The 14,454-nt window shown below is 40.1% G+C and overlaps 1 protein-coding gene across 1 annotated transcript in view; it reads right to left on the bottom strand.

Moving 5' to 3' along the window:
* The window catches only part of LOC127569856 (ephrin type-A receptor 3), a 218,258-nt gene that overhangs the window by 23,569 nt on the left and 180,235 nt on the right, over positions 1-14,454 (bottom strand). Inside the window, exons 14-15 of the mRNA XM_052014841.1 lie at positions 3,958-4,107; positions 901-1,094 (exon numbers count right to left, since the gene is read on the bottom strand). Coding sequence (XP_051870801.1) covers positions 901-1,094; positions 3,958-4,107 — 344 coding nt within the window. The remainder of the gene's footprint in view (positions 1-900; positions 1,095-3,957; positions 4,108-14,454) is intronic.

The raw sequence follows: 14,454 nt of genomic DNA, 5'->3' as shown, positions 1-14,454 counted from the left end.
CAGTAACCTGTTGTTAGTGGTTTATTTTACAAAATGAGTTACATTCAAATGAATGATCATGTTTGATTAAATCTGTGCCTCTGGCACTAAACTGCATACTATTATACTACATAACTGATGCATTACCATACCAACAGTCTGCTTCCACACCCTGGGGAACCCACTTAAAACCAGCTTCATTTATGTATACTCTATAACCCTTAAATCATTTTATTCAAATTACACATATTACAAAAAAGTAATAGTGGAGCAGGCCCAATATGCAATTTGGGATTTGAAGCTTAATATTTTTATAATATATTAATTGTATTTGAACAGAGAATGGCATTTGTGTTAAAATTAAATACCCCATTATAATTGGTGAAAATGTAGGAACAACAAAGAAAATTCTGGATTTGAGAGGAAGATTGGGAAAAAAAGACTTGGGCAGAGGTGAATGTTTTATTTAAATAGAGTTATGAACCCCATCCTCTCCTCCCGTTGTTCCTAGCCTCTCCCAGAATGAATTGCAGTGGTGTATGAAGATGCACGTCCCCCTTGAATCCATCTCCCTCTGGGTAACGTTTTCAGTGGACCTCCATATCCCAGGTGACTGTGAATGGTGAGCACTGTTCATCTATCCAAATGTAAAGTTGCTGGTGTGCATCAGCATCCGACTCCTGATCCCAGGAAAACTGAAACCATACATATTAAACTGAGGAAAATTTTCCTCTGCTGTACGTGTTAAATGCATCATGCAGGAATGTTTTGGTGTTGAACATGGTTTCTGAAACTTAATGGAAACAAATTTGAGAATGGGAGCTTAGCAGCACAAGATACGGCCTTCCACATTTTGCATGCACCACAGAGAACAAATTTCTATCCTATTTTTAATCTAAAGAAGGAATTGTTTGGTTTCACCTTGCTGCAGCATTGGCGATGATCTTCAGGCTGCTGGGATTCCGAATCAACTTGTCGAGGATGCTGACAATCTGTTCAAACTTGGGCCTGTTGTTCCTATCCTTTTGCCAACAATCTAGCATCAGCTGATACAGGGCAGCTGGGCAGTCCATGGGGGGCGGCAGCCGATACCCTTCGTCGACCGCTTTAATTACCTGAACACGGATTCAAATAGAAGGCAACTTCAGTGAACCGCTGGAGCACAGTGGAACTCGACTGCTCTAAGCAACATGGTGAAATTAAACAACCATGAAAAATTGTGTGTTTGTCCTGGACTTTAAGACAGACACTCCACTGGCATGAAGTAAGGCTAAGACTGCTGTGCTTAAATCCAGATGAACAAAGCTTCTAAAAGCTTCCTTATTCGGGAGACATCTGGTGCAGAGTCAGTAGGTGTAATATTCCCTGCTTTATATTGTAACCCACTGTCCCACCGCGCCCCCCCCCCCCACCCCAAATCATCCCATTCACATGACCATAATTTCAAATAAACTTCACTGAGGCCAGTGTTTGTGCTTAATTTGTATTTGGAGTGAAATAAAAGTTGGCTGCAGTCCAGAGCAACTTCTATAAAGGGATAAGGTTGCCAGGAAGAGAAATTGCAAATTGAATTAAAGTGGACAAGAGGATGATAAGAGATCAGAAAGCATTCAACAAGGAAGAGTGTAAATAGGAAAAGGTCAAAAATATTTATATCATCAAGCAGAAGGGGGGGAGAGAGAGAGGGGGAGGGAGAGAGAGAGGGGGAGGGAGGGAGGGGGAGAGAGAGGGGGAGGGAGGGGGAGAGAGGGAGGAGAGAGAGAGAGGAGGGAGAGAGAGAAAAGGGAGAGAGGGAGGGATAAGAGAGGGAGGGCAAGAGAGGGAGAAGGGAGAGAGAGAGAAGGGAGAGAGAGGGGGGGAAGAAAGAGAGGAGAGATTAGTGGGACTGGATAAATTTTATCACAGGCATGCCAATGCAAATTTCTATAGTGGACAGGTGTCAAACACCTTGTACTATTGATTACACCTTGTACAGATTATCTGCTGTTAGGCCTTTCCTTTAGGGTCTCCAGAGAGTAAATGAAGGAAAAGCTGTAAATTTGTATGGCTAAAAATGTGTATGGCTCTGGGTGACGGGAATGAGACCACTAGGATGTCAGTCTTGTGAGTGTCAAGATATTGAGAACAGATTATTGGAGATTGGAGATGCTATTATTGTCTGCAGGGAGGATTGGTGTTTGGCCAAGGGTATGGGGTGAAGATCAAGCACACATGGTAGAACCGAGGTTAGGCTTCAGGGGAGGGGAGGGGAATGGGGTTTGAGGTTTGGAGAACAATGAGGTTCAGTTTCACTATCAGGAATGGGTTATGGTGAGGCTCCTGATTGGTTGAGATTTGGTGAGTTTGCAGTTAGGGGTGGAAATAAGTGTCATTTTCCTGATTGGTGGAACTGGGGGTTGAACTCATTATTGGGTTGTGGAATGTGGGATTTGCAATGGAACACTCTTGATGGGTAAAAGTAACTGGAACCCACTTGGCTTGGGTTTCCAACATGGGACTCCAAGGTCTTGGATCTGCCCCGGGAGGTCCCCTTTAACCAACAATGTAGTGGTTCCCATATTAGTTGTGCATGTCCACTTCTGCAATGAATGGCCCACAGTTCATGGGCCACACATACATGAACAAAAATCATGGAAAAGGTGCCTGGGCCTGTATTCTACATATATCACTACATCTGTCTGCGTGCTGCAGTGTGTTAGTGCATCAAGAACATGGAGGACTCAGGAAGAAAATTGCTGATTTTGTTATCCTCGGTGTTAAGTACCAATTTTCTAAAACAAAAGAATGATCTCATAGAAATTGTATCACATAGTACTCATAAACATTGTGCTAAGAAATACATTTTCCAGGCCTGCCTCTTGATATTTTAAAGGCTGTTAATGTAAAGGTTATTTCAATGTTTTCAAACAATAGTTTTTTTTGTGAGCAATGGATGTCATGGTGACCTGCGATGGACTCCAGGAGACTTTTTAAAACAGTTTGAACCGCAAATGATCTCCTAGTTCTGACAGAGGAATGTAGTTCTTGAATTAGAATGACTTATACGTGCCTCACATGCTGGTGTACACGCCCTACATGCTGTGAGAGGAAAACTTCATGTACACAATTTATGATGTTAGACAGAATTCAGATAGTGATGTATGCTTTGCTGTACCCTGGCCTTGATGTATCATCACAGAGGGATATATTTTCCAACCTGCCCTGTTCCTGTGCAACTTCATAATGCATTCTTCCCAAATTCTCTTGTGTATTCTATTAACACAGGCACTAACCTAGTCAAAAACACACTTCATATATTTATTTGATGGCACAAAGCAACAGTGAAAACTGCTGAATATTAACTTCCATGATGTTTTACATTGATATACTGGATTCCTACTGGGAGACCCGGAGGAAATGGTCTGAGTGGGTCAACAGAAACACGGAGGACTTTTCACCCCAGTCACAGACAAAATAACTTTGTTTTTATAATGCCTGTAATTTGCAAAAAGAAAATTAATAACTACTTTGACTGTTCTTTTATTCTCCGCTCCATTTTCCCAACAGCTTAAGATTGGGTTTGCATCACTTAAGGAATCATAGGTTTGAACTTGTGATTTGTTGCAATAATTGACAGGAATGCCATACCCCTCCTTATTATAAAAGGGCAACTAGTCTCGGGGCCAGTAATAACCTTTTCTAAGGAACTACAGCAAAAATTTTACATCTTCTCAAACAAATAGGGCAGGCATGGTTCTCTGGTTTATCATTTTTCCTAACCTTTGTTAGTACTGTGAATGTCTACATTTTGCTTCCAATTTACATTTGTGGTTTTCAATAAGATGTTTAAACTATTCTCCAGCACTGAGAGTATTCTTTACGTGCTTCCTCTATTATTCTCAGTGACACAGAATCGAGTGGTCACCTGCCATGCTCATGTTTGACTTCCTAACTCCACCCAAGCCATTTTCAAAAGAATAATTCACAGAAGTCACTCACATCCTGATTGGACATTTCCCAGTAAGGCCTCTCTCCGTATGACATCACCTCCCATAGAACAATCCCATAACTCCATGCATCACTGGCAGAGGTGAACTTGCGGTATGCTATGGCTTCAGGTGCAGTCCATCGGATGGGGATTTTTCCACCCTGGGAAAGATATTTAAGAAATGGTCATACATGATCATGTCCTTGTGCAATCTCAAAGGAAAATTACAGATGAAGAACAAAACATCTGGGTTAAATTGCATTGAGAAAAATGCCATGAACTTGCTTTGCCTGTTAAGTTAAACAATGTATTAATCATAAAAAATAAGAGCATGAGCATTCCATCTGGTCGTTCAAGCCTGCTCTGCCATTCATTAAGAACACGGTGATCTTCTACCTCAGCACCATATGAGGAATTAAAATGCATTTAGTACTAATGCTAGACAGCATGATTTCAATCTAATGGTTCAAAGGCAATTCACTACTTAAATTCCACTCAGCTTACTACAATATAAACAAAAGTTTGTGATCTTAACTCTACGACATGAGTGGTTTAATGAGCCTGTACTTCATGCTGCCCTGGGGCAACTTGTGGCATGAGACTTGATCATGCTGGCAATCGTGTGTGGGAGATGATAGGTGTGTGGCCACAAACACTGCAGACCAGTGTGTGCCCTCCTCTCACACTTCCCTTCCCATTCTCTTTGTCCACAGGTCTGCCTTATGCTCGTGCACTGTGGCTGCCATGGAGATGTGTTTCAGGGCAAACACTTCTTAAAGTGCATCAGCTTCACAGTTTACCCTGTCTGTCACAGACTTTGGGGCAAACATGTCCAGTCATGTAGCAGCCTTGTAACTTTTGGATTTTGAACGCCAGGGGGTCAGGACCACAAGTCAAAGCCCTGTCTATAATCTCACCATCCTGCCTCTGTAACATGGGGGATACTTTTCATAACCCTCTGCAATGTAGGGGATACTCTGACTAGCCCTTACTAACATGGGGGATAGTCTCCCCAACCTGCCTTGGTGCAGTGAGGCTACTGTCACCAACCTGCCTTAGTAATGTCGAGGATACTGTCAGCAGCCAACCTTGGTACGGTGGGGGATACTCTCAGTTGTCTGCCTTAGTGAGTCATAGACACTTGTACAGCAAAGAAACAGGCCCTTTGGCCCACTGAATCTATGTTTACCTTACTAATCCCACTTGCCTGCATTAATTCCATATCTCTCTATTCCTTGCTCATTCAAGTACCTTTCCAGATATCTTTTAAATGTCGTTACTATTCTTGCCTCCACCACCTCCTCTGGCAGCTCATTCCAGATACCAACTACAATGCGTGTGAAAAATTTACCCCTCAGATCCCCTTTGAACCTCCTCCATCTCACCTTAGACCTGTGCCTTCTGGATTTAGGCACCCCGACCATGGAAAACAGACTCTAGCTATCGGCCCTGTCTACGCCTCTCATAATGTTATATACCTCAATCATGTCGCCTCTCAGCCTCCTTCGCTCTAGGGAAAACAGACCCAGCTTATCCAATTTCTCCTTATAACTCAAGCCCTCCAGTCCAAGCAACATCCTTGTGAATCGTTTCTGCACCCTTTCTGGCTTAATCACATCTTTCCTGTGGTGTGGGACTAGAACTGCACACAATACTCCAAGTGCAGCCTAACCAACTTTTTGTACAACTGTAACATGACATTCCAGCCCTTGTACTCAGTGCCTCAGCTGATGAAGGCAAGCATCCCTTACACCTTCTTCACAACCCTGTCTAGTTTTGTTGCCATTTTCAGGGAACCACGTGCATGTACCCCAAGGTCTCTCTGTTCAATAACACTCCCCAGGGTCCGGCCATTCACTGTGTATGCTCTGCCCTGATTTCACTTCCCAAAATGCATCACTTCACGTTTAAATTCCATCTGTCATTCGTTTGCTCACTTTCCCAGTTGATCTAGATCCTCAGACAACCTTCTTCACTCTGCTGCCAATCTTGGTGTCATCTGCAAACTTACTAATCATGCCATCTACATTCTCATCCAAATCATTAGTATACATGACAAACAACGGTGGACCCAGCATCAACCCCTGTGGCACACCACTGGTCTCAGGCCTCCAGTCTGGAAAACAACCCTCCACCACCGCCCTCTGCCTCCAACCACCAAGCCAATTTTGTACCCAATTGGCAAGTTCACCTGGATCCCACATGTTCTACCTTCTGGACTAGCCTACCATGCTGGACCTTGGCTTGAGAGGTGGGGGATAGTTTCACCAGCCTGTTTTAGTAAAATGGTGGATACTGACACCAGTCTCCCTGAATGAGGGTGGGGGATGCTGTTACTAAACTGCCTTCTGTACAGAGTCCTTTGCTTGTTATTGTTCTACCTGCTTTACCTAAAGGAAGCATTTCAGTGACACAGCGCAAGCATCAGGATCAAAGAGAAAGAGAAATGACTAACAGGGTGCATCCAAACTTCTTTCTGAACTGGAAAATATATCTGAAATGTCAACTCTGACCAGCTGAGAGTTTCCAGTATTTTCTGTTTTTATTTCAGATTTTCAGCATCTGCAGTTTTGTGAATTTCAACACCACTGATTTTTATTTGTGGTGTTTACATTCACATCTTCAAACCTAAGTCATGTTTTAAATGTCAACTTGTTTTATGTCCTGCTTGATTCTCTGACCAATTCTGTGCCAATTTTCTCTCCCCAAATTTTCATACTGAGCCAAAGGTGAAACCAAAAGTGATGTAAACAAGGGCTGAGATGCTTTTGCTGTTTTAAGTGGTAACCCATTTTGTTTTAAAAGGTTAACACTGTCATTAAAATAACAGGCAGAGGATTTGCATTCACCTTGTTCACAATAAAATTAAACACAAGCTGACTCAAATCCCAGAAAAAAACTGAAGACCTGGTGAATCTTAAAGTGGCAATCAAGTGATGCCACATTGGGCTGTAAAGCCTGCTGCTTAGAGCAAGTAGTGTGAAACTGAGGGAAGAGAGGACTGTCACAGACTGTTGTAGGAAGGAATGAGTTAGTGCAATTAAATCCTCTCAGTGCAAATTCCACAGCCTGGTTTTGTGCAGAGAATCCTCGGCAAGCTTTCAATTGCTGAAGATGAAACTACTACATGGCACAGAAAACACAGCTGGATGTTAAACCGACTACATTAATTTGAATATTTTACGGATCTGAAACCTATTTATTTCTCCTTCTGAAGCAGTTTACATCTTTATATTGTTGCTCCTTAAAGGCTTTCAGCATATTTTAAATGAAACCACTATTTTACATACTAATTAGATGCAAAACAACATCCAAATCAGAACATTATGATCAGCAGTGGTTTAACCCTTAGATTGTAAGTTCAAAGAAATAATCTATTCAGTGGGACAAGCACTTTTTAATTAATATTTAATCTATATATTGCTAGTCTAAAACAATCATTATAGCAAAAGTGGCATTCAAATACTAGGAGCAGATTTATCACTAAAATCTTGGGTCTAAGCTACAAACATAGATGTTTAGAACAATTTCAATACAAGTTAATTACAAAAACAACAACTAAGCATTTCCTACCATCTTTTGCATGTATTCTTTCTCTATTATTAGTTGCTAGCCCTATTTTTCTTTTTAAATCTTAAAGAATGAGCCAAGTATTTCACTGAAAAGAGAGAAAATCATACTTCTAAGTGAAGAATTGGCAGGGAGCTCACAAGACAATGCAACTTATGAATGTGTGATTTGTATGAATGGGATTTCTTTAGCAGCAAGAAGTAGCCTTGAATCACATTCATCTGCAATAATGATCCTTTGTCACTGCTCAAGCAACTAATGAGGCTCCTAACCACAATAAATTTCAAAAACCTCAATAATCCAGTTGTAGATTGTCAGAAAACATGTCAGATCAGTAAAGAAGTGAAATAATAACACGTTAGTGGTAAGCTCACATCAGTGCAAATACTTGACAAAGGGTGTTCAACCTGAAATATTAACTCTGTTTCTCTTCCCATACATGCAGACTGACCTACTGAGTATTCCCAGCATTTTCTGTTTTATTACGGATTTCCAGCAATTTGCAGTTTGTTTTTGATTTTCAATGCAAATATCTCTTGGGTTGCATATGGATATCCCTCTGCCATACAAAGAAGATGGATAACATTACTCTGAGCATTTGAGAGCAGGTCCAAAGGGAGATGCAAGAATTAAACGATAAAGAGGAATGACTTTAGGAGCACTGGACATATATGTATGAGATGTAGCAGCACTTGTGAAAGAAATAGCCTAAAAAATTATGAACACCCTAGCAGGTTTGAGGAGAGTGGAGTGTTAGGAATAGAAATCACAACATTTTGCTTGTTACATCGAGGATGTCAAAGCAGTTTCCATGAGCAAATGTATTACAGCATCGATCGCTATTATTCTAAGGAGCCTCAATCTTTATCACTCTAATGTTTCAAAGCAATGATTGTACATATAACAGCATATGCTGAGCAAATCCACACACTTTAAAATACTTTAGAGCTTACAATTGTGGCTTTAGCATTTGGATAAGAGGATGGAATTATTGGTAAATATTATGTTGACTGTCTATCCTCTCATCTGCAGGACATGTTATATGGAAATGCACACACTGATTGTGAACAAGCAGTAAAAAAAAGTAAATGATACTATTTTGCCTAATTGGACAAGAGTACTGATAAACCAAACAGAACTAGTGGATAATAAATCAGCTGAACACCAATCAGCTCTGCCCTACTTGAGGCTGTGAGGAAAAAGTAAATCAGAAAAACACCACTGGATGTGAAGAGAGCGACACTGATAGGGAATCATGAAGTGAAGCCACGAACCCCTCTCTCTTAAATAGCGAACGCCTAGTTCCAGATTCTCCTATAAGCGGCAACGAGCTCCCCATATCCACTCTGAATCTTATATATTTCAGTCATCACCTTTCACTCTTCTAAACTTTGGTGAACACAAGACTAGTCTGTCTACCTTTCCTGACAAGAAAACCTGCCCATTCCAGCTATTAGTCCAGAAAACAGTCTCCGAACTGCTTCCAATGAATTAATGTACTTCCCTAAATAAAGTCATCAGTAGCGTAGTAGCATACATAATACCCCAAATATGGTCTCACCATAGTCCTATAACCACCCTGATCTTGTATTCAATTCACCTAGTGTTAAATGGTAACATTCAGTTAGGTTTTCTAATTATTTGCTGTGTTTGAATACTTGCCTTTTAAGAATCATCCTTCTGTACCTCAAAACTCTGCAATCTTTCAAAATGTAGATAAACCTCCTATGACTGATATAGTTTTTAAAGAGTGGGACAGATTGGGTATTACTTGCTTTCATGATTTGTTTGTTGGAGGAAATCTCTCTTCGTTTGAACAATTGTCAACTAAATATAGTTTACCAAAAACCCATTTTTTTCGATATTTACAAATTAGAGACTTTCTTTGATCTCAATTACATATATTCCGTATGAGTCCTGACAAAAAATTACTAGATGTAATTTTTAATTTGCAACCTTTTTATGATAGCTCAATGTCTAATATTTATGGTACGTTATTAGGAATGAGTAAGGTTCTTTAGACAAAATTAAAGATGCCTGTGAACAAGATTTACAGATTTCAATCTCTGAAGAAACTTGAAATTAAATTTTTAAATTGGTCGATACTTCATCATTATGCACTCGTCACTCTCTCCTTCAATTTAAAGTGGTCCATTGAGCTCACTTGTCCAAAGACAAGCTATCTTATTTTTATTCGGATATATCTCCCTATTGTGATAAATGCAACAATGGACAGGCTTCTCTAATTCACATGTTTTGGACATGTCCGAGTCTTAAAAAATACCGAATAGAAGTACTTCAAACTTTTTCTGTGCTTTTTAAAATAAATTTTAAGCCTAATCCTTTGACTGCATTATTTGGGATTGTTGGAGAAAAAGGCATAACTTTGGAGACTTCTGATCTACATATATTTCTCGCCTTTATTTCTCGTATAGCCAGGAAGACTGTGTTGCTTAAATGGAAGGAAGTTACTCCACCTACTCATGTTCAATGGTTACGTGATGTTATGTCATACCTAAATTTAGAGAAGATCCGTGTTCAATTTCTGAATCTAACCTAAATTTTCAAACATTGTGGGGACCTTTTTGAACTATTTTCAAAACTTTTGATTTTGTTAAAGTACAGATATTGGCTAGTGTCATTATGTGATGAGGGATTTTCTGTGTCTTTTTTTTAACCAAACAGCTTCGGTCTTGGTAGTGGGTTTAGATTATTTTTATAATAAAATTATTCCAATTTAATCGCTATTAATTAATTGTCATTTTTGATTATCATTATGGGGTATTGTGATTTTAAATATGATTCAAGACAATGTATTTAGTATTATTTTATCTTTTTTATGATTCACGTACTTTGTATTCTTTATGTGGAATCAATAAACATATTGTAAAGACTGAAATAAAAAGTAGATAAAATGTTTCGGTTTTTCTTCCCACATTATAATCCGTTGTGCCAGATCCTTGCCCATCACTCAACATAGCTAAATCCCTTTGTAACCTCCTTACAACCTCTTCACAATTTCCTTCCTACCTATCTTTGTGTCAATAGCAACATATCATTGGTGCCTTCATCCAAGCAACTTATATGAAGTTCAGGCCTCAACACTGATCCATGTGGCACCCCACTCATTACACCTTGTCAACCATTAAAAAGACCCATTTATGCCTGTTCTCTATTTGCCAATCAACCTTCTATCAATGTTAATATGTTACCTTCTACAGCACTTTTATTTTCCACAATCATCTTTCATGTGCACCTTATCAAATACCTCCTGGAAACCTAAGGTTTAACCACAGCACATGTTACTTCTTCAGAGAACTCCAGTAAGTTGGTCAAACATGACTTCCCTTTGACAAAACCATGTTGGTTCTGTCGGTTACTTTGACTTTTTCTCAGTGCCCTGTTATAACATCTTTAATTATAGCTTCTAACATTTTCCCAATGACAGATGATAAGCAACTGGCCAATAGTTTCATGCTTTGAATAAAGGAGTGACAGTTCCATTTTTTGTTCAGATGGAATCTTTTCTGAACCTAAGAAATTTTGAAAAATTAGCATCAACTATTTCACCAGCTACTACTTTTAAGACTCCAGGATAAAGATCATCAGGACCCAGAGATTTGTCAGCCTGCAGCTCCAACAATTGCTTCAGTACCACTTCTTTGCTGCTTTGAAATAGCACCTGGCATATTGAGTAATTCATTGGAAGCAGTTTGGAGACTGTTTTCTGGACTAATAGCTGTAAGATAGTGTGAAGGAGTCTAACACCTGACTATCTAAGGTCATTGTTCAATATGTTTGTGGTGAACCTGTCCATCCTTATACAACAATGGCTGTGCCATAGGGAATAATGAGAAACAGAGGGCCTTGGAGTACACATCGATATATCCTTGAAGGAGTCAACACAGGTAGATAACATGGTTGGGAAGGCATATGAGATGTTGGCCTTCATTAGTCAGGGCATTGAGTACAGATACAAGGAAGTTATGCTCTAACTTTATAAAACTTTGGTCAGACCTCAGCTGGAGAACTGCGTGTGGTTCTGGTCACTGTGCTATGGGAAGAATGTGATAGCACTGGAGAGAGTATAGAGGAGATTCACCAGGATGTTGGCTGAGCTGGAGCAGTAGAGTTATGAGGAGAGAATGGGGAAGCTAGGTCTGTTCTACATGGAGTAGAGTAGGTTAAGAGGAGACATGATTAAGGTATATAAAATTATGAGGGGTATAGATAGGTTAGACTGCAGGAAACTTCCCTATATTAGAGGTAGATAAAACTAGAGGACATAGATTTAGGGTAAAGTGGGGGGGGGGGGGTGGGAAGATTCGGAGGGGATATGAGAGGGACCTTCTTCACCCAGAGAGTGGTAAATACCTGGAATGCACTACCTGAGAGAATGGTTCAAGTTGGGTCGCTGACAGCATTTTAAGAATCATCTGGATGAGCACTTAATCACCATGGCATAGGAGGCTATGGACCAAGTGCTAGAAGATGGGATTGATATGGAATGAGTTGTGCTGAATGGCCTATTTCCATGCTGCATGATTCTATGACTCTAACATTCCTCCACAATGTCCTTGCGTATTCCAAGGTCCCTTGGTGCTCCAAAGCCATCTTCTCCTCATTCTGCTCCACTGATCTCAAAGAGAACACTTCACTTCCCTTACTTCTGTGCTGCTGTTAAGAAAGCTTTGTAGTCCTTGTGGATATCCTCTATCATGTTCTGAGGCACTACAAATGTGCTAAACGGGATAGAGAAATCCTGGCAACTCAAAACTGGGCGTTCATGAGATGTTGTGGATGATAAGCAGCAGCAGAACTGCAAACCATGACAATCTGTAACTTCATGGCCCTGGCATATCCCTCACAATACCATTACCATTAAAGAGGGTTCAACCCTGGTTCAATGATGAGTGAAGGGCATGTTGGGAACAGTATCAGGCCTACCTAGAAATGATGAGAAACCAGTCTAGTAAAGTGGCAATACAGGACCACATGCTAAATGGTGCACTTAGTGCAACTAGTAGAGCTGTGACCTCACAACTCCAGGGACTTGCGTTCAGTGTTGACCTCTAGTGCTGTGTCTGGGGTTTGCATGTTCTCCCTCTGACTGCATGGATTTCTTCTGGGTTCTCTGGTTTCCTCTCAGATCCTGAAGACATGTGGACTGGTAAGTCAATTAGGTACTGTAAATTGTCCATAGCACATAGGTGGGGTGATGGAAATGTGGGGAAAATAAAAGGGATTAGTGCAGCATTAGTACAAACGGGTACTTGATGGTTGTTGCAGAACCAGTGGGCTGATGGGCCTGTTTGTGTGCTGAATGATTCTATGATTATGGTATACAATAGACAGAGCTAAGCAATATCATAACCAAAGAATCAGAGCAAAGTTTTGAAGTCCTACCTATCTTCAGATCCAACAATATAAATCACATAGTTTGACGTGAATTCTGCAATGTTCACCAGTAGCAGTTATTCATTTCACCTTTAATGAAGGAGAGACATGGAGAAACACAGCACGGAAACAAGTTGTTCGGCCCACCAAGTCTGCACTGACCATCAACCATTTTACACTAACCCTACATTAATCCCACTTTATTTTCTCCTCATACCAATTCCCACCAGATTCTACCACTCACCTTCACACTTGGTGCAAATTACAGAGGCCAACTAACTTGCCAACCTGCATGTCTTTGGGATGTTGGAGGAAAACGGAACACCCAGAGGTAACCCATGCAGTGACAGGGAGAACATGCAAACTCCACACAGAGAGCAACAGGAGCCAGGTCTCTGTCTCTGTGAAGCAGCAGTTCTACTGGCTGTGCCATTATGCCAACTAGTTGTCCCTTCTCTTTTTTAAGTTATTCTAATCTATTTTCCCTTTTTTGTTGAGGAGCAGGAATGTTGACAATAAGCAAGTTGATTCAGTCAGCGTTGCTTTCTCCATGACCCTACCACTTCCTCCTCTGGATTTTTTTCTCAGTTGTTTCTTTATTTACTGGGTTGTTTTCCTCTTTTAATTTGGCTCCTACCTTCTAATTGGAATGTGAGAGCACCCATGCCAATAAAAAGGTTTCATTTCCAATAAATCTGCTACAAAAACACTTTCCCACAACTAATCAACGGCTCAGATGTTTGAAGAATGATCTGAAGACGTTGATAATGATCACCACAATTAAAATGTTAAAATCCATCAAAATCAAGATGAGTCGTTAACAAATGAGAAAACTCACTACAAACCCAGACCATGATTATACCTGAGTAATGTAAATTTGGCAGTGGTAAGGGTTGAGCTGATTTAGGTCATAAAAATTACTTTAGAATTACATCAGTAGACTAGCTCTAGAGAAGGAGGATATTAAGGAAAGATAACAAGGAGTCAACACGACGGAAATAAATCAACGTGTTAATTATAGCTATCACCTTCATCAGCATAAACTACATTGCAGCTGTCAGCTTAAAGCTATTTAGAATTCTTTTCTTTGTTTCATTTTAACTTGTGTGCGTGAATAGTTCAAATTCTTTGCTCAATTGAAGTAATAAAATTATTGGTTTTAAAAGCAGTTTACCATCTTCAGTGAATAACAGACACCCAAGAATTAAAGCATTTGTTACTGTGATCACACAACTCCTGATTGGCACAGCCCAAAGATGCACCTAGAGAGAACTGTAACAAAGCCGGATGCCTCAAAAATGTGACATAGACTGCTAAGAGCCTTTTGAGGTGTTGTTAGCATGATGCAATTCACTTCCTGCAATGGCGTTTATCCAAAGGATTGGCAATCATTGAGCGATCAGTTTATGTTTAAATTATAGGCCAGAACAATGTGCACTTTTCTAACATAAATAGAACCTTTAGCTCTTTTGATTACTTTTTACATAAGTATTAATTTATTTTATCAGAAAATTAGCCATTGGCAAATATAATCCAGAAGG

This window comes from Pristis pectinata, chromosome 4 (genome assembly GCF_009764475.1).
Source record: "Pristis pectinata isolate sPriPec2 chromosome 4, sPriPec2.1.pri, whole genome shotgun sequence".
NCBI lineage: Eukaryota > Metazoa > Chordata > Chondrichthyes > Rhinopristiformes > Pristidae > Pristis > Pristis pectinata.
Note: the sequence above shows the minus strand (reverse complement) of the source record. Positions and strands in the feature narration are given on the sequence as shown.